The sequence below is a fragment of the Mus caroli genome, chromosome 19 (genome assembly GCF_900094665.2).
Source record: "Mus caroli chromosome 19, CAROLI_EIJ_v1.1, whole genome shotgun sequence".
In the NCBI taxonomy this organism is placed as follows: domain Eukaryota; kingdom Metazoa; phylum Chordata; class Mammalia; order Rodentia; family Muridae; genus Mus; species Mus caroli.
This window is the reverse complement of record NC_034588.1, coordinates 2,388,555-2,413,152: the sequence shown is the minus strand read 5'-3', so window position 1 is coordinate 2,413,152 and position 24,598 is coordinate 2,388,555. Positions and strand designations below refer to the sequence as shown.

General features: G+C 53.7%; 2 protein-coding genes across 5 annotated transcripts in view; one reads left to right on the top strand and one right to left on the bottom strand.

Annotated features, from left to right (window-relative positions):
• The first annotated feature begins 920 nt into the window (after positions 1 to 920).
• On the top strand, positions 921 to 13,837 carry Sipa1 (signal-induced proliferation-associated 1). Of its 4 annotated transcripts, none has more exons than XM_021151501.1 (17): positions 921 to 1,024; positions 3,008 to 3,038; positions 3,523 to 4,320; positions 4,890 to 5,017; positions 5,103 to 5,279; positions 8,211 to 8,385; positions 8,725 to 8,828; positions 9,095 to 9,252; positions 9,354 to 9,963; positions 10,233 to 10,507; positions 11,659 to 11,877; positions 11,966 to 12,077; positions 12,169 to 12,277; positions 12,380 to 12,481; positions 12,564 to 12,618; positions 12,819 to 12,897; positions 12,971 to 13,348. In XM_021151501.1, exons 3-17 carry the CDS (start codon positions 3,654 to 3,656, stop codon positions 13,115 to 13,117), a joined length of 3,117 nt encoding a protein of 1,038 aa, XP_021007160.1. In that variant the 5' UTR covers positions 921 to 1,024; positions 3,008 to 3,038; positions 3,523 to 3,653; the 3' UTR covers positions 13,118 to 13,348. The 4 variants fall into 4 exon arrangements, with proteins under 4 accessions (XP_021007160.1, XP_021007161.1, XP_029328635.1 ...); XM_029472775.1 differs by having other exon boundaries at positions 951 to 1,024; positions 3,011 to 3,038; positions 12,971 to 13,837; XM_029472774.1 differs by having other exon boundaries at positions 957 to 1,024; positions 2,920 to 3,038; positions 12,971 to 13,837.
• Positions 13,838 to 16,366: 2,529 nt separating this feature from the next.
• Positions 16,367 to 24,598, bottom strand: part of Rela (RELA proto-oncogene, NF-kB subunit) — a 10,443-nt gene continuing 2,211 nt past the window's right edge. The window contains exons 5-11 of the mRNA XM_021152061.2: positions 24,216 to 24,307; positions 23,731 to 23,862; positions 22,892 to 22,996; positions 22,476 to 22,688; positions 19,028 to 19,108; positions 18,846 to 18,920; positions 16,367 to 17,633 (exon numbers count right to left, since the gene is read on the bottom strand). Of these exons, the coding sequence (XP_021007720.1) occupies positions 17,017 to 17,633; positions 18,846 to 18,920; positions 19,028 to 19,108; positions 22,476 to 22,688; positions 22,892 to 22,996; positions 23,731 to 23,862; positions 24,216 to 24,307 (1,315 nt within the window). The 3' untranslated portion in view covers positions 16,367 to 17,016. The remainder of the gene's footprint in view (positions 17,634 to 18,845; positions 18,921 to 19,027; positions 19,109 to 22,475; positions 22,689 to 22,891; positions 22,997 to 23,730; positions 23,863 to 24,215; positions 24,308 to 24,598) is intronic.

Here is a 24,598-nt window from a genome sequence, read left to right as displayed (position 1 = left end):
GTTGGCAGTTTTATTTTCTGTGGGACTAGGTGAGGTTGGTAGAGGGGCCGAAGGCCGGGAGGATGGAGTCAGAAGGGTGTGAGGGATAAGGGGTCAGACTGCTGGGTCCTCCAAGTGGAGATGAGGTGGAATGGGCTGCCTTCCTCACCAGTCTCTGCTTTTTTTTTTTTAATGGTTTAAGAGCTTTATTATAGAAATGCAGGGGGGGGGGAGAGAAAAGGTATATAGAGAGAGCGGGGGCAGGGAAGGCTAGAGAGGAAGAGAGAGAGAGGAGAGAAGACAAAGAGAAAGGGAAGAGGAGAGAGAAGTGAGAGGAGAAAGGAGAGAGCTGAGCCTCTGCTTTTCAAGCAGTCCTCTGTGCCCAGGTGGCTCACACATTCATCAGCCTTGATCTTGATCAGAGACTGCTCAACCTCACTTGTTCCAAGCGTAAAGAAAATAACAGGTGAATAGAAAGGATTCTATTTTGCTTTTGAGACAGGGGCTTACTATGTACTCCCTATGTACATCAGGCTGGCCTTGACCTCAGATCCACCTGCCTCTGCCTTCAGAGTGCTGGATTTAATGGTGTTCGCCATTGCATAAATGGTAGCCTCTGTAGATCGGTTATCTAGCTTGGCCCAGCCCTTAAAGAGTGAAATAGTTTCTGGCTCTAATACCTGCTGTCTGCTGGGCCACAGCTGGACACTAAGTGGCCTCTAGCGCTCCAATTGGTCTGGAAGGCAGGTACATTTGTTCTCATTTCTCGGTGAAGTCACTGACTGAGCTAGGACCGGGAGTTAAAAGAGCAGTTGAAGGCTGGGACAGAGAACTTCAGGCAGTCCGGGGCTGCTTAGGTTCCTGTCGGAGGTCCCCACCCACTGTGCTTCCCGCCTTAGACAGCTCCCGGGTAGTCCCGCCCCTCCACCACGTACCGCCTCCATCCTGGCCCCGCCCCCAGGCGGAGCGGAGGCGCCGGGAGCGGTATGAGCAGGCAGCGGGACCTTGGTGCGGAAGGCAGCGGTGGCCAGCTTGAGCCCAAGAGGTACTGGCGGGATCAGGGATCGGGAGGCACCAGGTTCGGGCTGGATACCCAACAAAGTAGCCTGGACGTGAATCCTTGTAGTGTGGGGAGGAACGGGACTATTGGCTGCTTTTCACTACACGCACCCCACCCAACCTCCTGCCCCAGTCCAGCCCCGAGTCAGCACGTCCAGTGTTCTGTCTCCTGCTGGCAGCTCCCACTCCCTCCTCTGCATGAGCAGATTCAGAGCTCCACTGGGTGGATTCATTGGTTCTGGACTTTTCTCAGCAGTGCTGGCAGCTGCTCCTGCTGCTGAGTGTGTGGGGCTCCCCCTATTCTGGGGCTCCCCTTTTCCCAGTGTGACCTCTTTCTCAGCCTTTGCAATCCTGGGTCTGGCCTGGGAGGAAACATCTGTAGCACTCCCTGGCAACAGAAATAGGGTCACGACCTCCAGATGTGCTGGGAAGCATCCAGTGCCTCCTCCTGGGGCAGCCAGGCCTTCCGGATCTGTGGGGGCGGGGCACCCCCCTTTTCCCCCTCAGTGACACAGACTGCAAGGAATGTCCTGGCCTCAATGGACCTTGTGTGAAGATGAGAGGTGGGGGGCAGAGCCCAAGTACACCCCTTAAGGCAAGGCCAGAACAAGAGGGAGCTCCTGGACTGGGCTGCACACATTCCCAGGGCTCAGCTCATGGCGAAGGGCACTCACAGACCCCTCTCTTGTCGGTCTCCTCCCCGCACTGTGGCCTCAGTCTGAGCCTGCATGTGCCCAGCTTAGTCTATGGACCTGGGGCCTGCACAGTTCACACACGGACATAGTTGGCTTCACCTTTCAGTTTCCAAGCAGTCTTCAAAGAAATCAAGAAGTGCAGCCTCAGAGTTTATCCTAGAAGACAGACAGGAAGACCCTGAGGAGGAGTCTGCTCTTGTTTGGTTCTGGAGACCCAGCTGAGGGGTACTATGGAGCTGCTCCCTGTCCTCTGTAGAAAACCGTACTAACAGAGGCCTGCCCCTGCCCCAGCTGTTGGCTCCATCCCTAGCTCATGCCGAGGTGGGCTCGGCCTTCTCACACCTTTTGCACCTGCCTAGTGTAGTTTCACCACATTTCCGCACTTAGTAGGTCCCTGGGGCCTTGGGTGTTTCAGCTTTACATCCTGTGAGACCTTGAGCCTCTCCCGTCTCCCCTCACAAGGCTGCCTTACTCCTACGCACACAGGGGCAGAGTAGACAGGTGCAGCTCTGACAAGCCCAGAAGCAGCAGTTGTCAACCTGTGTGCTGGGACCCCTTTGAGGGTCGAGCAGCCCTTTCACAGGGGTCACACTTGAGATATTTATGTTCTTCTTCTTCTTGTTTTTCAAGACAGGGTTTCTCTGTGTAGCCCTGGCTGTCCTGGAACTCACTTTGTAGACCAGGCTGGCCTTGAACTCGAAATCTGCCTGCCTCTGCCTCCCGAGTGCTGGGATTAAAGGTGTGCGCCACCACTGCCCAGCTTATGTTATGATTCTTAAGGGCAGCAAAATTACAGTGGTGAAGTAGCAATGAAAATAATTTTCTGGCTGTGAGGTCACCGCCCCATTAGGAACTGTATTACAGCGTCACAGAGTTAAGAAGCTTGAGAACCACTGCCTTCGGGACTCAGAGACAAGGTTCAAATTCTAGTTTGAACATGGAACTAATTCAGGCAAGCTCATCTTAACTGGGCCTCACTGTGACCTGTCTCACTGGGTTCAGACCTCCCTGTCCATGCATGCGAGGCCAGGTAAACAGGCATCCACAGGGTCCTGTTGGGATCAGGCTCTGTCACCCCTGGGAGTGGGCACAGTGACCTGCAAGAGGTTAGTATTAGTCTTGTCCTTTAGACTTAGGTGTCTTGGGTCCCATGACTGAGCTGTTGTGACCCTAGCACCTTCCTCAGGATATAGGAGCCAAGCAGGAGGCTGGGCTGAGTTGGGGCCACTTCCTGTGTTATAGGAAGTCCTCTCACCACTGCTTCTGTCCTGCAGCAGCTGCCCCAGGAGCTCCTGTGTCCTTGAGGTATTGAGACTGCGGGAATTGAGGGCATTGAGTCGAGGCCTTGGGTGCTCAGCTCCTTGGGGACCCTGGAGGAAGTGGGAGGTACCAGGGAGGAAGGTCTCTGGGGACAGGACGTCCTCCCTTTGTCAAGTGGGCAAGACTCAGACACCAGTGACTGCTTTGATTTCCGTCCCGGTGAAAACTGTCCAGAATTTGGTGGCAACCCTCACTTTGAGCCTAGTTCCACAGCCAAGGTGTACAGGGGAGAACTGGGAGGCCCCGGTGCCCACTAGACCCAGTCACTAGCACCCCCAGGGGCAAAGCATCCCAGTTCAGCTCCCAGCCTTGACCTAAGCCTGGGATGGGGGCTGGAAACTTCAGCCCCAGGCAGACAAGGAAGTGGCCAGGAAAGCGGAAGCAGCTTTGATGGTCCCGGAGGGGGCCGGAAGCTAAATGGGGTGGTGGAAGACTGGGCTGGGGGCCTGAGTTCCTGTTTTCTCCCCAGGCCCATCTGAGCAGCCCCCTCCTCCTGCAGTGCAGGAACCACTGAAACCTCAGCCTTCTGGCTGGGCACCAAGGACCCGTGCCCACCAATGCGGCCCGGCCCCCAGAGAGTCAGGCCCACAGAGCACGCCCATGTGGGCCGGCGGTGTGGGGAGCCCTCGGCGGGGCATGGCCCCTGCACCTACCGATGACCTCTTTGCCCGTAAGCTGCGCCAACCTGCCCGGCCCCCACTGACACCACTTACCTTTGAGCCGAGGCCAGCTCGGGGCCCACTCTTGCGCAGTGGCAGTGATGCTGGTGAAGTCCGGCCCGCTACACCAGCCAGCCCCCGTGCCCGTGCCCACAGCCACGAGGATGCCAGCCGCCCTGCTGCAACCCCTACTCGGCTCTTCACTGACCCACTGGCACTACTAGGGTTGCCAGCAGAGGAGCCAGAGCCCACCTTCCCGCCAGTGCTGGAACCCCGGTGGTTTGCTCACTATGATGTGCAGAGCTTGCTCTTTGACTGGGCTCCACGACCTCGGGGGACAGGCAGCCATACAGAGGCAAACTCTGGGACCTTAGCCGAGGGCCAGACTACCACCTCAGATCTACTGCTCGGGGCACCTGGCTTTGTGAGCGAGCTTGGTGGTGAGGGTGAGCTAGGGCTGGGTGGGCCAATATCCCCACCTGTGCCCCCTGCACTGCCTAATGCGGCTGTGTCGGTCCTGGAGGAGCCACAGACCCGGACCACAGCTTACAGCCTGGAGCACGCAGATCTGGGTGCAGGCTACTATCGCAAGTACTTCTATGGCAAAGGTAAGGGGCAGGCGAGCCTGGGAGAGGCAGGGGAGGATCTGGGTCAGAGGTCCCTGTGGTCTACATTCTATACAGTGCGAGGCTCAGGGGCTGGCCTTTCCCCGTAAAAAGGGAGCAGGAGCTGAATTGGGCTCTGTTGGCTCAACTCTAACCACCTCTTTAAGGCCAAGCCCTGGTGTCACACCTGAAGTCAGGGAGTGACCTTCCATCTTCATAACCCTCCTGGAGGCCAGTGAGCGATTTCCTATTTCCTTATCTGTGTGATGAAACCCTGTTCTCATCATTACCAGGAAAAGAAGCTGCCGTGTCTTGAAAGGGAGAACCTAAGCTTTGGTGGAGCCAGGGCAGCATTTAACCTAGGAGGACTTAGGCATTTGTTCCCCGGTCCTGGGACAAGGTGTAACCGTGGGTGGGACTGCAAACTGGGGTGGGAGTGGACTTCTCCCAGGTTCAGCTCTTGGTGAGAGAATACCTAGGGTGGTACTTCTGTGGTGGGCGTGGTCAAGAAGGGATAGGGTGGTCAGCGGGTTTGACTGAAAGGCCACCGACCAACACCCCCCCCCCCCAAGAACACCAGAATTTCTTTGGGCTGGATGAGGCGCTGGGTCCGGTGGCCGTGAGCCTGCGACGGGAGGAGAAAGAGGGCAGCGGAGGGGGCACCCTACACAGCTACCGGGTCATCGTGCGGACCACGCAGGTGGGCTGGGATTACAGGCTCGGGAGGCGGGTTTCCTCCACCACAGCCTATACAAAAACTGAATGTCTCCACATCCTATCCTTAGCTCCGGACCCTCCGCGGCACCATCTCGGAGGACGCACTGCCTCCCGGCCCCCCGAGGGGCCTATCTCCGAGGAAGCTTCTGGAACACGTGGCTCCACGGCTGAGCCCCAGCTGCCTGCGCCTGGGTTCAGCCTCTCCCAAGGTGCCCCGCACGCTGCTCACCCTGGATGAGCAAGTGGTGAGTGGCCGGGAGGAGGGCACAGCATCCCGGGGAGATGGGCTGAACTTCATCCCCTAACTAGCTAGCTTCCTGCTCCCTAATCCTGACCTGATCTGACGGGACCTCAGGAGAGCTGACCCACATCCAGCCTTTCAGAGAGAAGGATCCAGGGTCACCGGAGACTTGTTTGATCAACCAGGCTTGTAAAGCAGCCACAGCAAGTTAGGAATGTAGAATCTGGGGCTGCAGCCTGGCCTGCTCAGACTCTGCATTAAAAAAAAAACAGAAAGCTGGACGTGGTGGCGCACGCCTTTAATCCCAGCACTCTGGAGGCAGAGGCAGGCAGATTTCTGAGTTTGAGGCCAGCCTGGTCTACAAAGTGAGCTCCAGGACAGCCAGGGCTATACAGAGAAATCCTGTCTTGAAAAAAACAAAAAAAAACAAAAAACAAAAACCAAACCAAACCAAACCAAAACAAAAAAACCAAAAACAAACAAAAACAGAAAAGCCTAAGGCAATTCTTAGGCGTCTTTACAGTATGGCTGGCCCTGTTGCTATGCAGCACCCTCACCATTTTTTGTCTTTATTTTTTTTCTTCTTCCCCCAGCCCATTTGGTCTCCTCCCCACATGGCAAGCTTCCTAGAGCTTCCTGTCCCACTTCAGACTCTCGAGCCAGTTGGAGGTCCTGTACCTTGTGTTGAGAGTTGCTCACTGGCCCTGGCTCTCCTTTGTGTTGTTTATTCCAGTGGTCATTGAATAAATACATCTCATCCCTTCATAGTGTCAGACCTAGAACAGATGCTGAAACCGCTGCTGTCCCTGATGTGGGCAGAGAGCCCCTGATAAAATACAGGAGCTGCAGGGTTCAGTGACTGGAGGATTGGGGGGGGGCCTAGAGGCCACACAGAGGGTACTGACAGCACCCAAAGTTTCACACTGGAAAACATACAAGCCCCCAGACCAGCATGAGCCTGTTTTCTGGGCAGGCAGGATTGATGAGGTGGCTCTTACAATAATGATTTAGAGAGATCTCTGCATGTCGCATGATGTTCTGTGTGGGTGGAGGGCTTGTGGGACTTGCATGGGGAGGCTTTCTTTTTTGTCTTGTAGATATTGAGAGGCACAGAAGGATTCAGGACAGACAGATCTGAGAGGCACACATAGGACGTAGGCTGGACAGAAAATAGGCCCAAAGCTGTGGTTGTTGTTCAGATTAGACATGGTGGTCATGGTGGTTACAGGTAATGATGAGGCGGCTCACACTTTGTGACCCCCTGAAAAGTGTGAAGAAGGGCAAGATCCCCAGCTTCTTGGCCCCTGGGAGTTGTGTTATGTTGTGGGTCCCAGGGACTCTGGAGGAGGGATAGAGGCAGAGACATAGTAATTGAGGGGTCAAGATGTGGCCAGGTGTAGCGGTGCATGTCTTTAGTCCTAGCACGGAGGCAAAGACCCCTGGCAGCTGGTGAACCAGACCTGGAGTTTGGGGAAAGGGTCTGAGCTGGAAGCAGCTGTGGGGGAGAAAAGACAAAATCTGCAGGGAAGCATAGGCAGAGGGTTTCAAGGAAGATGAGGTTCCTGTTGTCCCCAGGATTAGGGCCAACAGTGCCAAGAGTGCCAGGATAGGGCATATATATGTAGTCTATAAGGGGAGTTGTGGTTTTCTGTGGGTTTTGTGGTTTGCAAGCCCCCACATATACATACACCCCTCCCCTGAGGTACAGAAGCCAGGACCTCAGGCATGCTAGGAAGCCCTCAGCCACAGAGGTTAGCTGTGAAGGAGGGAGGTGAGAGCTGGGGACTGGGGCATGGGATTACTTCAGTGGGGTCAGTAGGGCATATCTGTCTGCAACTGGAAAACACTAGGAGAGGAATGTGCAGAAAAGCCAGGCATAGTGGTTTATGCCTGTAATCCCCATATTAGGCAGCTGAGACAGGAGGATTGCAGTGAGTTCAAAGCCAGCCTGGGCTACATAGCAAGACCACCTTTCTTTCTTTCTTTCTTTCTTTCTTTCTTTCTTTCTTTCTTTCTTTCTTTCTTTCTTAGATTTATTTAATTATTTTATGTATATGAGCACACTGTTGCTGCCTTCAGACACACCATGAGAGGGCATAGGATCCCCATTACAGATGGTTGTGAGCCACCATGTGGTTGCTGAGAATTGAACTCAGGAACCTCTGGAAGAGCAGTCAGTGCTCTTAACCACTGAGCTATCTTTCCAGCAACCCTGTTTCAAACAAACAAAAGATGCAGGTACATGTCTAGAATTCCAGTATTTGGGAGATATAGGCAAAATGATCAGGAGTTCAAGGCCAGTCTTAGCTATATATGAGTTTAAGTACAGCCTGGACTATGTACTATAGCCTATCAAAAAGACAAACAGGAAGGGAACAGAAATGACTCCAAACCTCAGAGGGCTGGGGTGCCAGCACACTAGAGCCTTGAGCTGAGGGGGACAGGAATGTGGGCACCATGCTTGGCAGGGGATCTCAGCCCTTTCCTACAGCTCCTCATGGTGTGGTGACCCTGATCAAAAATTATTTTCATTGCCACTTCATAACTGTAATTCTGCTACCCTTAGGAATTGTACCATAAACACCTGGCATGCAGGATCTCTGCTGCTATGCAACCCCTGTGAATGGGCCGTTAGATCCTCAGAAGGGTCACAACTATAGGCTGAGAACCCACTGGTGTATAGGGTTCTTTCTGGGAGTCATCTCTTTTGTTGCTGGAGAAGTCATTAAATCCTCTGTCTCCTCCCTATGACCTCCCTGCCCTCATGAGCACAAGGAGAGGGCAGGTAGAATGCACTTGATGGGCAAAGATGCCCAAATGGCTCAGAGTTCCTACCAGGGCAGCCCAGCCCCAAAGGCCAGCTCTTCCCATTCTCTACATGGTGGGCTGGCAGGGTACTGAAGCCTTTGTCTTCTGTTGTCCATGACCCCCTCAGCTGAGCTTCCAACGCAAGGTGGGCATCCTGTACTGCCGGGCAGGCCAGGGCTCTGAGGAAGAGATGTACAACAACCAGGAAGCCGGAGCAGCCTTTATGCAGTTCCTCACCTTGCTGGGTGATGTGGTGCGACTCAAAGGCTTTGAAAGTTACCGGGCCCAGTTGGATACCAAAAGTGAGCGCCCCCCCCCCCAACGGACTGGAGATGCAGGGCAGAACTTTATCAGCGTTCCTTAGGCTGTGGGGGCTGGGGCTGAGAATGGGGGCTGCTCTGCTTCCCTCTAAGTCTTAGTTCTGGATTCGTTCTATCTCAGCTCCCCTATACTGATTCCCCTTCACCCTGGTGTGGGGCTGTAGTCTATAGGAGAGGGGAGGGAATTTACCAAGGATGGGGCTCTTGGTCTTCGTGGCCTAGGCAATAGCTGGTGGCTGGGACATAGAAGTAAGTTTAAGACTCATTGAAGTCACCCACACTCCCCATGTTCTCTTTGTGTCCCCAATTGTCTGGCTACAGCGGATTCCACGGGCACACATTCACTCTACACCACCTACCAAGACCATGAGATCATGTTTCACGTGTCCACGATGCTGCCTTACACGCCTAATAACCAGCAACAGGTGTGTGAGGAGTTGGGCCAGGCCAAAGACTTTCGGGAAGCAGTGGCGGGTGTTACTTGAGTGCTTAATATCAGAACGGTGGTCTGAGCTCTGCTGAACCCAACAACACTGCCCCCTCCCGCCCCTGGCTGTACCACCTTCGCAAATACCCTCCTCAGGCTTTTATAAGGTGCAGGTGGGGAACCACTGACACCTTTGCCGTGCCTAAATGAGGGACTGGGGGGGGGCACAAAGCTCACCTCTCATTGCCTACCTTTAACCACCAGCTCCTGAGGAAGCGTCATATCGGGAACGATATTGTGACCATCGTGTTCCAGGAGCCGGGTAGCAAGCCCTTCTGCCCAACGACAATCCGCTCTCACTTCCAGCACGTTTTCTTGGTGGTGCGTGCACATGCTCCCTGCACCCCACACACCTCATACAGGTGGGTGCTAGGGTGATCTCAGGTCATAGGCACCGATGATTGGACACATTCCTCGCCTCCTTCTGCCTCTCGTTCCCTCACTACAGCCTTCCTCCACGCAGGGTGGCAGTGAGCCGCACCCAGGACACTCCTGCCTTCGGGCCTGCGCTGCCAGAAGGCGGAGGCCCCTTTGCAGCCAATGCCGATTTCCGGGCCTTTCTGTTGGCTAAGGCACTCAATGGTGAGCAAGCGGCTGGTCATGCACGCCAGTTCCACGCCATGGCTACACGCACACGCCAACAGTACCTGCAGGACCTGGCTACTAATGAAGTGACCACGACTTCGCTGGACTCGGCTTCGCGGTTCGGCCTGCCATCTCTGGGGGGTAGGCGCCGGGCAACCCCTCGGAGCCCAGGCGCGGAGCTACAGGCGGCGGGTGCGCTGATGTGGGGCGTACGCGCGGCTCCAGGGGCGCGGGTCGCAGCGGGAGCTGAAACGAGCGGTCCGGACGACGCCGAGGTGCCCTGCTTGTTGGGCATCTCAGCAGAGACACTGGTGCTGGTGGCTCCTCGCGACGGCCGCGTGGTCTTCAATTGTGCCTGTCGCGACGTATTGGCCTGGACCTTCTCAGAGCACCAACTTGATCTGTACCACGGGCGCGGGGAGGCGATCACGCTGCGGCTCGACGGGGCCCCAGGGCAAGCCGTGGGCGAAGTCGTGGCACGTCTGCAGGTGAGCCAGTGTCAAAAACTGAGGTCCCCTGGTCGGGGGCGGAGCCTGTTGGAAACTCCGTTAGGCTGCTGTGGTGGGGCGGGGAAAAGGGGCTTGCACAGGTGACTTTTAATCTCAGAGTCTCCAATTCGAATTCACAACTATCAGGTAGGTCGCTAGGGCTCCTCAGGCATGCCGGGTTAAGTCGATCGAGGCAGGGGCAGGACCAGGGCGGGGCCTCTGTGAAGCCACGCCCCCAAGGGACACTCTCACCCAGCCTTTCCATGCAGCTGGTGAGCCGCGGGTGTGAGACCAGAGAACTAGCGCTGCCCAGAGATGGCCAAGGTCGCCTGGGCTTCGAGGTGGATGCAGAGGGCTTCATCACGCACGTGGAGCGCTTCACGTTTGCGGAGACCACAGGGCTTCGGCCTGGAGCTCGTCTGCTGCGAGTCTGCGGCCAGACGCTGCCCAAGCTGGGTCCCGAAGCTGCTGCCCAGATGCTGCGCTCTGCGCCCAAGGTCTGCGTCACGGTCCTACCCCCAGACGAGAGCGGCCGGCCGCGAAGGTCAGGGCACCGGGTGGGGGCTGGGGGGGGTAGGAGGACTCAGCGGCTGGCCCATTCTGTGCCTCCCGTGTTAGCATCAGCATGCTCTGAATCATACGTTATTCATCTAGACTTGAAAGTGTTTAAGCTCATGCTTTCCCTCTCTAAAGGTCAAATAGCCCCTTCTATTATTTCAGTGTATTAGCCCCTCCACCCCAAGTACACACGAATTGATCACTTCCTATTCTAAACCCAATACAGGCAAACTTTCCCATAGAACCCCTAACAGTAAATACTTTTGACTTTTGGAGCCACTACTCTGCCACAGTCACTCGACTCTTTTGTAGGAAAATGAATGTATGCCAGCATCTACTAAAACCATGGAGCTGGAATTTTAGGATTTGATGTGGATGCTCCTTGTCTTGTGAAGGGGTTACTTACAGGGAACCCAGTGTAAGGTCAAAAACATTCTAAGTGGAAACACATTATGCTCAGACTGTTTAATTTTTACATGTCATGAAGTACTCTAATAATACCTTTTAAATTATTTAAACATCTAAGAACTAAGGCCAGAGACGTGGCTCAGCCATCAAGAGCATTTGCTGCTCTTGCAGAGGACCTGAGTGGGATTCCTAGCACCCACACGGTGCTCCTGACAGCCTGTCTGTAACTCCAGATCCAGGAGTCTCACACCCTCTTCTGGTCTCCACAGGTGTTGCATTCACATGTGCCTGGCCTCTCCCCACGTAAATACACATATACACATCAATACATAGTTCAAGATCTCTAAAAACTATTCTTAGCAGATAGGAGTTTCAAAGACTGGCATGTGTGCTAATAAAAAACAAAGAGAAGCATGGGCTGGATGGCTCCAGGCAGTGTACTGAGGATGCTAAGGGATTTACATTACATTGTTTCAACTGTAAATACTCTTAAGTATGTTTGAGGGAAAACAGAGAGAGTGGCCTGCTTAGGATACATGGGCAGCCATGGATACAAAGGATACAGGGGCAGCCATGGATACAAGGTTAACAGTGATATTTGTGTGCTGTAGAGTCATGATGCCTGGAGCTCTCTTCCTTTTGGATGTCTCTGGCAGTGGCTGGGATGGGGTGGATGCTGTGGAGGGGATGGAGGGTCCTACCTGATGCTGCCCCACCCCCACCCTCCAGGAGCTTTTCGGAGCTGTATATGCTTTCTCTGAAGGAACCCAGCCGGCGGGGGGCCCCAGAGCCAGTACAGGATGAAACTGGGAAGTTGGTCATATTGCCTCCCACCAAGCAGCTGCTACATTTTTGCCTGAAAGACAGCAGCAGTCCTCCGGGGCCTGGGGATCTGACTGAGGAGAGGACAGAATTCCTGCACAGCCACAACTCCCTGTCGTCTCGAAGGTACACTCACTGGGCCAGCCTTTTAGGGCCTGAAAGCACAGCTCTGGAAAAGCAGCTCTCCATTCTGAGTCACCCCTACCCTCCTTAGCTCCCTGTCCGATGAGGCTCCAGTCCTGCCCAACACCACTCCAGACCTCCTCCTTGTCACCACTGCCAACCCATCTGCACCCGGTACTGACAGAGAAACACCCCCTTCCCAGGTAAGCAGAAACAAAAACAAACAGAGCTCTGGAGATTCATTGCAGAGGTGACATTGGGTGTTACAGCCTTGCTGTTCACTTTTGCCCCCAGGACCAGTCAGGAAGCCCCAGTAGCCATGAAGACACCAGTGACTCAGCCCCAGAACTGAGGGCCTCCATCCTGCCCCGAACCTTGTCTCTGCGGAATTCCATCAGTAAGAGTGAGTCTGGAGCCAGGGAATAGGGCAGGAGGAGAAGACAGCCAGTTCCAGCCCCTTCCCCCCACCCCCGCCCTCCCTAAGCCTTTCTCCTTTGACCTGCAGTTATGTCGGAAGCCGGCAGTGAGACCCTGGAGGATGAGTGGCAGTCCATCTCAGAGATCGCCTCCACTTGCAACACAATTCTGGAGTCACTGTCCCGGGAGGGTGAGGCCGCAAGGGCCCAGGGGAGCGGAGCCAGGACAATGTTTATCCCTTCAGACCTGCCCACTCTCTCTCTCTCCTCTAGGACAACCCATCTCAGAGAGCGAAGACCCCAAGGGAGCTTTAAAGTGCGATTCTGAGTAAGGTTTCTGCCCTCACATACCCCTCACATCCCCTCCTGTGTGTGTGTCCTTCCCTGCCTGCCCATTGCAGTTGAACGCTCTCTAGGCTCTGCATCCACAGACACCTACGTATCAGGAGACAGGGTTGGGTTCATTATCAGTCAGGAGTGTCTGGGAGCCTGCACTGCTTCCGCTGAGTTCTGACCCCATGTCCTCAGGCCAGAACCCGGGAGCCTGTCAGAAAAGGTCTCTCACCTCGAGTCCATGCTCTGGAAGCTCCAGGAGGACCTGCAGAGGGTGAGGAGAGAGCCTGACGGGGGCGCACAGGGCTGCCCCTGGCAAGGGCTCTGACTACCATTCTTCAACCTAGGAGAAGGCGGACAGGGCAGCCCTGGAGGAGGAGGTTCGGAGCCTCAGACACAACAACCAGAGGCTGCTGGCAGAGTCCGAGAGTGCCGCCACCCGCCTGCTCCTGGCCTCTAAGCATCTGGGTTCACCCACTACTGACCTGGCCTGAGTTCCAATCTGAATCTGGACCTGCTTGGAACTGCCTGGCCCTTCAGAGCAACTGGGTCATACTCGTGCCCTTCCTCAGGACTCCTTCCCTGCGCTGAGGCGCGTCTTAGCACTGCCCCCTCTTCCCAGCCCATTTGGTGGCTAATACCTGTCCCTGTTTGTAAATATCCTGTAAAGAAAAGGAGACACCAGAGTTTAAAAAAAAAAAAAACCAACAAGAAGAAGCAAACAACTCTATTTGTGCTTGTGTGTTCAAGATACAGTCCAAGGTCATAGCAAGCTCCTAGGAGCAGTAGGACAGGTCCCAGGGACATTGCCTTAGAGTTAATCTGGCACCAAGCAGAGGGTGGGGGCTCTGAGGATAGAATACCCCTTGGCTCCCCTTCATTTATTGGGTTCTCTTGGAAAGCAGGTGGCCATGCTTCATGCCTGTCTGTTTGGAGCAGGAGAGGGAACACTTCGAGCCTGCAGGACAGGACAACCAGGGGTGGGCTTTGGCCATGCAGTATGGAATTCCCGAATAGGCCCTGCTGAGCTGAGCTTCGGAGCATCATTGACTACCACCGGATGGATCACCTGTTGCAGGCCCCAGCCAGTGCCTCATCAGCCTCTCCCCAGGGCTGCCTCTGCTGAAGCCCAGACCCTGAGCAAGGACAGGATAAACATGGCTGAATAACAGTGGGGCCATGAGCACAAGGAAGCCTTCTCTGAGGAGGCTAATAAAAGGACTGAGTTTTGAAAGTTGAGTTCACCAGCAGATGTCACAGGTATTCCAGGAGAAACACTCTAGGGGCCACTGGGCTGAATTTGAGGTACTCAAAGGAATCAGGGTTACAGAGCCTTAAGCTGGGTCAGAAAGGGTCATGCAAGGTCCACTAGGGATCCGGGATCAGCAGTTCCTCCATATGGCCTAGCTTTTCCTGGTTGAACATATTTTCTTATTACTGGGATAAAATACAAACCAACAAAACAAAACAAAACTCACATAAGAATTTTGGCTCTGGTTCGAGGGATCCAGTACCTGATGGTGGAGAAGGCTTGAGTGGGAGCAGATACATTGTATCCAGTCTGGGAGCAGAAAAATCCTTGCTCGGGCTTAGTTATTTTCAGTCTCTCTTACTCGTTTCTTTCTTTTTTGTTTTTGTTTTTCGAGACAGGGTTTCTCTGTGTAACCCTGGCTGTCCTGGAACTCACTCTGTAGACTAGGCTGTCCTCGAACTCAGAAATCCGCCTGCCTCTGCCTCCCAAGTGCTGGGATTAAAGGCGTGCGCCACCACACCCAGCTCTCGCTGTACATCGTGGTGCGGAGCCTAGTGCGCACCACGATGTACAACGTAAAAAAAAAAAAAAAAAAAGGAATGATGCCACTCATAATCTTCCATTGGTTAAACCACTTCTGAATCCCTCACAAGGATTCGAGTTGACAGCGAAGCCTAATCATCATAGGGGCCGTGGTGAGCAGCCTCATGGGGCAGTGTGGAAGGAGGGAGGGAAGGCCCGGGTCACTGGGCATGTGTCTGCAGGCCCTTGGGATCTGGCTCTGTGTTTGACAGATGTTTAAAGAGAGGGTGGTAAGGACGGTCTAGGTGTCAGCTTTTTGGTTGCAAATAGGTAGACTAGTGCAGAAGGAAGCTGTAGCAGCCGTCCTGGAGGGAGGGCCTTGTGAAAGACTAAGGTTGCACGTTGCTGGTAAGGGAGAAGAGGTAGTATCCACAGTGGTGACCATGTTTCCGGCTGGAGCCACTGGTGGCTGGGAGGGTAACAGCTGAGACAAGAGAGGAAGGAGGAGGAACGGCCTGGGTTGACTGTGGCCACTTGGAACAGGGTGAGTTTGGGAGACGTCAGAGTAGAACTGTCCTATGGCTAGCGCCCAGGGGACAGAAGTCTGGGCTAAAGACAAAGATTTAGGATGGATGAACCATTAACATGGTGAGGTCATTCAGGGAGTGTGGGAAGGACTAAAAGAAGGCTTCCGGGGGTCACCAGAGGCCACTGCAGGCCAGAAAGCCAAGAACAAGGCACTGCCTAAACTGAGGCTGAGAATCTGAACTAAGCACCACTAGAGGATGCCCTCAGCTTCAAGCCTTATCATTCGCAGGGGTCCCGGCTCCCAGCCCCGGCTTGAGGGCAAGGTCGCCTGGATCTGATTCCAAAACAGGCAAGGTCAGATGGGCTCCGCCCCATCTGGAACTGAGTTTAGCTGGGTCCTTAGGTTTTATACACCCTTGCTTCCGGCCTGCCTCTGCGCCCTCCCGCTAAGCATGTGCACCTAGTGTTTGTGTTAGACCTTCTTCCATTTCCCCAACATTTGCAGCTCGACCGCATCTTCTCCTGCAGGGACAATCTATCAGGCTCTGCACAAGGACCTATTCCCAAGGGTCTGGAACTATTGCAGCTCGCTCACTATACACACTTACAGATCTCTCAGCATAGGGGTTTCCCCACCGCGTTGCTGTGCCTCCCCGTGCTGAGTGCGCCCAGGGCGGGCGCATGCGCACCCGAGAAGACTGCCCCCTTTAGCTGCTAGGCTTGTGCAAGACAAAACCGGAAGTATGTCCAGCTTTAGCACAAGAGCTACGCCTGGCCTTTGTTTAGGTTTCCAAGGCTGGGCAAAGGTTTTAGGTATCCTCCTGGTACATAATATCAAAAGTCCTAGGGCAGATGGGTTTTTGTTATTTTGTTTTCTGAGACAAGGTCTCCCGGAGTAGACCGCTGGCCTTGAACTCACTCTTCCTGCCTTTGCCTCTGGAGGGCTGGGATCAAAGGCATGCACCAGCACCCCAGGCTGTCGGGATGTGCACAGCTGTTATAAGACAGTGTGGCACCAGGCTGTTCTCAAACCCAGGAAGCTCAAGATGACCTGGATCACTAGGGATGCAAAATGGCTGTTTTGTTTCAGCCTGAGCTAATGGTAAAACCTGGCCACGGCTGTGCAGAGTTCTTCATCACTTCCAGGACGGCCCCACCATCCCCTCCCCACCAGGCTCTTCCATGTCTCTGCTGACCTAATTCCTGGAGCAAGAGGGATCTACATTATGTGAAGGAACTCCACCCCTATTGGACCTTTTGCAGTGGAAGCCCTGTCCTAGTTGCTGTAACATTTGCCAATAGGAATCAAGAGTTTGCAGGAGGCATCCTCCGGTCCCAGACCCCTGGATGACGGTGCACAGTCAATTCTTTCACCATCAGACAACCTGAAGTGGGCAACAGAGTGTGCTCAGTGTTTGCTGAAAGACAGCTACTCTCTGGCCAGCATGATAAGACATTTATTAGTTCAGAGCTAGAAAGAGCAAGAGTCCAATAGCTTTTTCAGTAAAGGCTGTCTTGTGGCTGAGCGTCTAGCCTGCCCTCCTGACTCTACAGTTTGCCCTGCTATTAAGGCACTTGAGAAAAGGGGGAGCAGGGATGTCTCAGACCAAACTCCCCCAGATTCTGAAGGCGGCCAGCAACATCCCACCTGTTCCCCTTGGCCACAGCTCAGCATGGTGTCAGGCAGCACCACATAGGAGCTGCTCTTGGGAGCACTGCTTTGGATCAAGGTGTACAGGAATCCGTGTGGAGGAAGACACTTGATAGTAAGGCTATATGGCCTAAGGCCATGGCTCCAGTCTGTCCCTCTCTAGGAGAGTGCTAGAAGCTGGAGATGGAAGCAGGACCTCAGTGTTCCCTACCGAAACAGGAGCTGACTATCAACACAGGGACGCACCGAGTCCTCCCAGCTCCAGCAGGTTAATGCTCCTGCGAAAGCACCTCCGAAAGTGATATTGCTGATAAAGAGTAAAACGTGCCACTCAAACAAGTCAGGGACAGCGGGAGCACACTCCCCTGAATCTGTACACGCTTCGGGAAGGCTTCAGTGCCCTGAAACCTGGTGCTCTGAGCAGGGTCACTGTCAGCACCTTAGGAGCTGATCTGACTCAAAAGAGCAGAGAAGTCCATGTCCGCAATGGAGGAGAAGTCTTCATCTCCGGAGAGACCATTGGGAAGCCCCGAGGTCCCCAGGGGTGTGGGAGCTGGGTCAGGGGGCCTCTGGGACCCTGTCACCAGGCGCGTTATAGCTTCAGGGTACTCCATGAGCATGGGCTCAGCTGTGGAGTGAGACATGGACACGCCCTGGTTCAGGAGCTGTTGAAACTCTGAATTGTCCACAGATGCCAGGTCTGTGAACACTCCTGGGTCTGTGCTGTTGCCAAGCAAGGCCCCCAAGTCTTCATCAGCATCAAACTGCAGGTGCAGCAGGGCTTCCGACAGCGTGCCTTCCCCAGCCTGGGTGCTCTTTGGAACAGGTGCAGACAGGGACTGGGGAGGACCCGGGGTTAGAACTGGGACAGGAGCTGGGGGCTGAGCCAGAGGTACCATGGCTGAGGAAGGGACCATGGTCTGGGCAAGGACTGGGGCAGAGGACGGTGCCAAGGCCAGGGCCTGGTTTGAGATCTGCCCGGATGGTAACAGCATGGGGGAAAACTCATCAAAGTTGATGGTGCTGAGGGATGCTGGGAAGGTGTAGGGCTGCGGGGCTGGAGAGAGAGACAAACAAAGGCTCAGAGACAGTGAGAGACATACACGGCCCCTCTGCCACCACCTGACCCAGTTCTACCGTGCTTAGAATCAATACCTTTCTGGGAACCAAAATCTGACCAGGCCTGTAGGGTCCACTTCCAAGGGCCACAGTAAGGTGTTCCCTAACTACTGCGGTCATAAAGCTCTCACCATGTTACAGCTGCAAAGCCAGCTGAGAGGATGAACCATGGAACACGGGCTCAGTGGTGGGAGTCTGTCACTTTTGTGAGCCACGCACCAGAACCCACAACCTATTAATTTTTTTTTCCCGGTTTTTCAAGACAGGGTCTCTGTGTAGCCCTGGCTGTCTTGGAACTCACTCTGTAGACCAGGCTGGCCTCGAACTCAGAAATCTGCCTGCCTCTGCCTCCCAAGTGCTGGGAATAAAGGCGTGCGCCACCACACCCAGCCCAGCTTAATTTTTAAATAAATGTTTTTATTTGTGTGCATTTTGCCTGCTTCTATGTATGTGCACTGCATGCATGCAGCGCCCTTGGCGAGCAGCTGGATCGCCTCAGTGCTGTAGCTAGAGACAGCTGCTGAGAATAGAACCCAAGTGCCTTTAACTGAGCCATCTCTCTGAGCCCACAACTGATTACTTTAGAGGTGATTTCTTCTTTCTCAATTCAATGGAGAGCTGAGGGCAGAGACATTTCCAATGTCTGTATCTCAAGGTATCCAACTCAGGGATTATTTAATCCCTTGGTACCAAATATTGAATCTAGGGTCTCTGGTGCTAGGCACGCACTCTACCTCTGAGCTGTACCTTATCCCTGCTTTTACTTTTAAAGCTGAGACAGGGTTCTTCAAACTGACCTTAAACTTAATAACCTTATAGTCCAAGATGGCTTTGAATCTGTGACCCTCCTGCCACACTCTCTTGAGCAGCTGGGACTAAAGGGCTCAGGGTTTGACAGGAGCACGGCTTCCGACGTTAGGAAATGGCTAGTTCCTGTGCCCCACTTGCAAAGCCTTGAGTTCATCAGTCTGTGACAAGAGCCCTGGATGGTCCTGGCAGAGACCCAGGCCTCCCCCGAGAAGTCCAGGCCCCATAGAGAGCAGATTTCAGAACTCTACAGGTGAGACCAACCTGGTCCCCTTGTAGGAGCTACTACTTCAGTCTGAACAAACGAGACCCTCACTCTAGAATGACAAAAGGACTTCCTTACCTGGCTTGGGGACAGAAGTTGAGTTTCGGGTAGGCACAGCAATACGCCGGGTTGGAGGCCGGGGTTCAGTTGGTCCTACAGGGCAAAAGCTAAGTCAGCTTTCAGACCCCGGGTGTCCTTGCACTGACTCTAGGACTTGGCCGGCCTGCCCACTCCTCTCCCTCAGGCTTTCCTCATCTCACCATTGAAAGGACTCTTCTTCATGATACTCTTGAAGGTCTCATATGTCCTTTTGCGCTTCTCTTCAATTCGGTGGCGGTCATCTGGGAAAGCAATATGGATGGTAGATTTACTCTCCTTAGCCCGGCTGCACTTCTCCCTTCCATGGGCTCTCGGAGGGTAGAGGAGTTATAGTCTCCTAGTCTCCCAACCAGTTAAGAAGGGATGAGTGACCTTCAGAGAAGGGTCTGTTGGCTGAATCTTCTTCCTCCCTGGTTTTTTGAGATTGTCTCACTATACAGTCCTGGCTGTCCTGGAACCATGTAGACCAGACCAGGCTGACTTCAAACCCACTGAGATTCGCTGCCCTTCCTCCGAAGTGCTGTAACTAAGGTGTGGGCCACACAGCCAGCCTTGTGGGTTGTCACTAAGGTGTGGGCCACACAGCCAGCCTTGTTGGTTGTCTTGACCCTGCTCTGGGGGACGAGAGCCTGAGCACGCCATCTGAGCTGCTCACCGAAGCATCCACCTAGGTGGAGAGGGAAGTGCTGTGGGCAGAGCATCACAGGCCGGAGGCTCCAGACTCAGCTCAGTGTAAGGCTTCTTCCTTTAGTTTGAAGCTTCACAATTATTTGACCACCTCAGCTGCACGCCTTCTAGGTGAAGCAGTATTTCACACCAGAGCACTGCTTCTTTCCCCCGTGTCTCCTGTCTGTCCTGGCACTCAAACTGGAGCCTGGAACAATTCTGAACATCATTTTTTCTTTCAATCCTCCAATACTAACTCAACACCACTTGCCAAGCACCTACTATGTGCTGGCTTTCCTCCTAGCAACTGGGGATGAGTAAGCACACAGAGATTTAGTCATCAAAAGGGGACCTTAAAAAGTACCAGGATCCAGAGAAACCTTGTCTCAAAAACAAAACACAACAAAAGTGCCAGGATCCCTTTTGGCTGGTGAAGTTGTCTCAATTCCCCCACCCCACCCCTACAGGAGAAAAAAACCCTAATTTACTACATTTATGTGTGTGTATGGCCAAGCAGTGGTGGTATATGCCTTTTAGGAGGCAGAGGCAGGTGCATCTCTGAGTTCAAGACCAGCCTGGCATACAAAGTGAGGTCTACGACGGCCAGGGCTGCACAGACAAATCCTGTCTCGAAAAACAAAACAAACAAACAACAAAAACCCCCAAGGCCCCCCAAACATTCATGTGTGCATGTGTGTTGCAACAAGAGGTCAGAGAGAATGTGTGAGAGTCAACTGTCTCCTTTGATGATGTGGGTTAAACAGAGGTCCTCAGCCTTGGAGAGCATCAAACTCCCTATGTAGCCGAGACTGACCCTCAACTTCCCATCCTCCTGTCGTCACCTCCCCAGTGCTGGGTTACAAGTGTCAGCACCACACCTGGTTTGAGGGTTACTGGGGACTGAATTCAAGGCCTCGTACATGCTAGGCAAGCCCTCCTTAAGCTACGCCCTGCCCCTCTCCATCTCTAACACTCTACTCAGAGAAGCCAGGCTGAGCTTCCAGGTTTGCTCACGTCAAATCTCTGCTTAGAAGTCTTAGCTGCGTCCCTGCTGCTTTCAGAATGAAGCCTCAGGCGTGGCTAAGCTTAACAGGACCACCCTTTGGGCTTGCTCACTGTCTGAAGACAGTTTCCACCACCATGTCCCTGAGCTTAATAATAGTCCTCCCAGGACTAGGCCACTAGAATGAAAAATACACTTGCGGTTCCTCCCAGGTAAACGCCACCTCCGCCAGCTTTCTGCACTAGCGTTTTCTGACTTGGTACATCATTTACATATCTGTCTCCTGACTGAGCTTGTGAAGAGGAGGGAATCTGTCTCATTAAAACAAAAAAACAGGATTGCAGAGATGGCTCAGTGGTTAAGAACACTGGCTGCTCTTCCAGAGGTCCTGAGTTCAAGTCTCAGCAACCACATGGTGGCTCACAACCATCTGTAACGGGATCTGTAATGATGCCCTCTTTGGGTGTATCTGAAGACAGTGACATTGTACTCACATACATAAGTAAATCTTTAAACAAACAAACAAACAAACAAACAAAAACATTTCTTTGCTTATGCGTATGGTGTTTTGTCAGCATGTCTGTGCATCTTGCGCATGGAAGCCCTGGGACTGGAGTTATACAAGGTTGCCATGTAGGTGCTGAAAATTAAACCTAGGTCCACTGGAAGGGTCGCCGGTGCTCTTAACCATCCCTCCGGCTCCTGCCGAATTTGATTTCTTATGTACAGCACCTGGGGCAGGCCTTGGTTGTGCACTAAGCCTTGAGCAAAATGAAGCTGGGTCATATGGTAGTGACAAGAGACACAAGGTGGCAAAAAGTCCAGAGCCAAGTGACCCTGGCTCAGATGTAGCACTGCCTCTAACTGCTGGTGAGTTAAGTCTTCCCATGAAAAGTGCTGAGAGATTAAAGTCAAGTCGTTCGCTTGTGCTCACCCTGGGCAGATCTAGCCGACAGAGCTGAGTGGGTGGGTGTCACTGTTAAAGAAGTAGATTCTGACTGTAACTACATGTTAACAACGGGGACACATCCTAAGACATGTTGTTTAGCAAATCTGTCATTGTATGAACATCTCTTATTATAGTGTGTGTATACGTGTGTGGTGTGTGTGTGTTCATGGAGGTGCATGCGTGTGCAGATGTGCTCATGAGCATGTTGAGGGCAAAGCTGGACCACTCTCCACCTGATTGTTTTTCAAGGCTTATTTTTGTGTGTGACTGTTGTACCTGCTTGTGTGTATGTGCAAAATGTGCATGCCTGGTGCCTGTAGAGTTCAGAAGTGTCAGATGCCCTGGAAATAAGACTTAGAGATGGTTCTGAGCCACCATGTGGGTGCTGGGAAGAACAGCAAGTGCTCTTAACCACTCTGCCTGCCACCTCTCCAGCTCCAACTACCTTCTCTCTCTCTCTCTCTCTCTCTCTCTCATCTATCCAACTATCCATCTACTTATGTATTTATTTGAGACAAGATCTCACTATGTAGCCCTGGCTTGCCAGGAACTTGTTCTGTAGACCAGGCTGGTCTCAAACTCACAGAGATTTGCTTGCCTCTGCCTCCTGAGTGCTGGGACTAAGGGCCAGTCACCATGGCCAGCTTCTCACTGAATCCAGAACACCTTGATTCAGCAAGGCTGACTCACCAATTAGCGACCGAGAGCTGCCATGCCACCAGTTCTCAGATTCCACACGCTGCTGGAGCACCCAGCTTATTACACAAATGTCTTAAAGTGTACTTACACACACAGAGACCCCGTTGTCATTAGACAGTGTAGTCTTATGTGACCACCATGTGGCTTGCCTTTGACAGGAATTATTACATGCTATGAACTACAGCATATATAAACCCTAGTGCTGGCCTCAGACATCCAGCCCTGATCTCTCTCCTAGCTGGGGCCCAGTGGCTTTGGTCCTGCCCGCCCTCCGCAGCGGTGGCTGTCACACCTGTGTCTGGCAAGTACTGGAACTCCATGGGCTCGCTGAGCTCCCGATCAGAAGGCCGCCGCAGCTGCATGGACACTCGCACAGGAGCCTGTAGGCTGGGGTCAGCGTACGGAGGAGTCCGGAACACAATGGCCACTTGCCGGTGCACATCAGCTTGAGAAAAGGAGCCTCGTGCCTCCCAGCCTGGTCCCGTGAAATACACCTCAATGTCTTCTGCAGGGGACAGAGGCAGCATGGGTGAGTATGGGTGACCCCCAGCAGGAGACAGAGGCAGCATGGGTGAGTATGGGTGACCCCCCCCATGGGTTGTTGTCCTCAACACCTGATGTTTTTCCCTGAAGCCACTGAGGTAGCTGGCACTCATCACCCCCGCTCAGCGGCACCGCTCCCCTCTCCGTGCAGAGTCCAGCATGTACCTTTCTGCACCTTGTCACACAGCAAGAAGATCTCATCCCCACCGAGGCAGCTCCCGGAGTTCCGGTTTACTCGGCAGATCTTGAGCTCGGCAGTGTTGGGGGCCCCTGAAACATCAGCGGACTCAGGGTCCCCTGCAGGAGCTCGAACGCCCGCCACGCCCAGCCCACAGCCTGCTGACCACTGCTGTCTGCTCTCTCTGTCAGGCAATTCCTGATCAGTCTCTCGGCAGTACTGGTAGCATGGCTCTAGGTGAAGGGACACTGAAGGCCAGATGTCCCTGTCCTCCAGAGATCCTCCAGTCCAGAGGACACACTCTGACCACACCTGCCTCCCTCCACCTTAGCGGCACAGTTTCAGCTTTCGGTTCATCCCTCCTCACTTCCCTCCTTACTTCCAGTTAGTACTGGGTTCCGGTTCTTAGGACTCTGAAGCCCTTTGATTTTCATTTACCCTGCTGCTAAAGACTGCAATCCATCAAAGTCAGCCAGGTCATCTGAGAGCTTCCTGAGAGCTGCTACCGCTGAATTCCTGCTGTCTAGAATGACCTGGTCTCTGAGAGCTTGCTTCCTAAAGTCCTGAGCACAGTTCTTGGCAGACCAGCTTCCCAACCCAAGATATGGGAAGGAGTCACTTCCCACCAGGCTCCTGGGCATCCTGGCCGCTTCACTCACAGGGCAGCTCTGGGTCTTCTCCACCCCCCTCACCCCCCCCCCCCGCAGCACAGCTGGATGGCGCTGGATGACTGAAGGAAGCCAGAGCTCTTCTCACAGGCCTCACCCACCCGGTCCCCATTCTCTTCCCAAGCCCGCCCTCATCCCTACTGCAGCCAGCCACTTACGGTTATCAAAAATCGGATGTGAGAGGACAGGGGTCAGAAGGAGGGGCCTGCCTGCTGAGTCCCGCACTGTCACTTGGAAGCAGAGGCGCACTGCATTCAAGTCATAGTCCCCGCGCTGCTCCTCTATGGGAACTGTCAAAAACAAAAAAACAACAAAAACCAAAAACCAAAAACTGTGGTGGAAGGCATTGGGGGTGGGGGAGGGGGGGACGGGCCAGGGAGCTCTGAGGGAAGAGGAGGGTGATTTGAGGAGATGTAAAACAGAAGTCTAATGGGAGGAAGACCCTAGATCCATCACGGCTCTCCAGGAGCCCTCTCTAGGCCTGACTCTCAACGGCAGAGTGTGAGTGTGTGCCAAGCTGGCAGCAAGGTTCCACTCCTGCTGCTGGGTTGGCCATGGAGGGAGATGAGCGGCAGAGGCCCAGGGAAGGTGACAGAGATACTTGCACTACACGCAGGTCTATGTCTTTGCCCCTTGCTCCTACCGTGAAAGGGGTTATTGTTGGTCTGGATTCGCTGGCTAATGGCTTGCTCCAGGTCTCGCTTCTTCACACACTGGATCCCCAGGTTCTGGAAGCTGAGGCCTCAGGTATTAGTTTTCTGTCTCCAGCAGAGCCCCTTCTTGCCTCCCCACTCCACAGCTCTCAGGTATGTCTAGGCTTCCCACTCCTTACCCACTGGCAAGTCTCTGAGGGAGCTGGCCCACGCAGGCCTCCAAGCCAGCGTCCTACCTCAGCCACAGGGGCTTCCTTTCCCAGCCCTAAGCACAGGAAACGTAACATATTCCCCTTCCAAGGGCACCGTGCTTTCATTCTTTCTTTTTTCTTTTCTTTTTTTTTTTTTTTTTTTTCTTCTTTCTCCTCTTTCT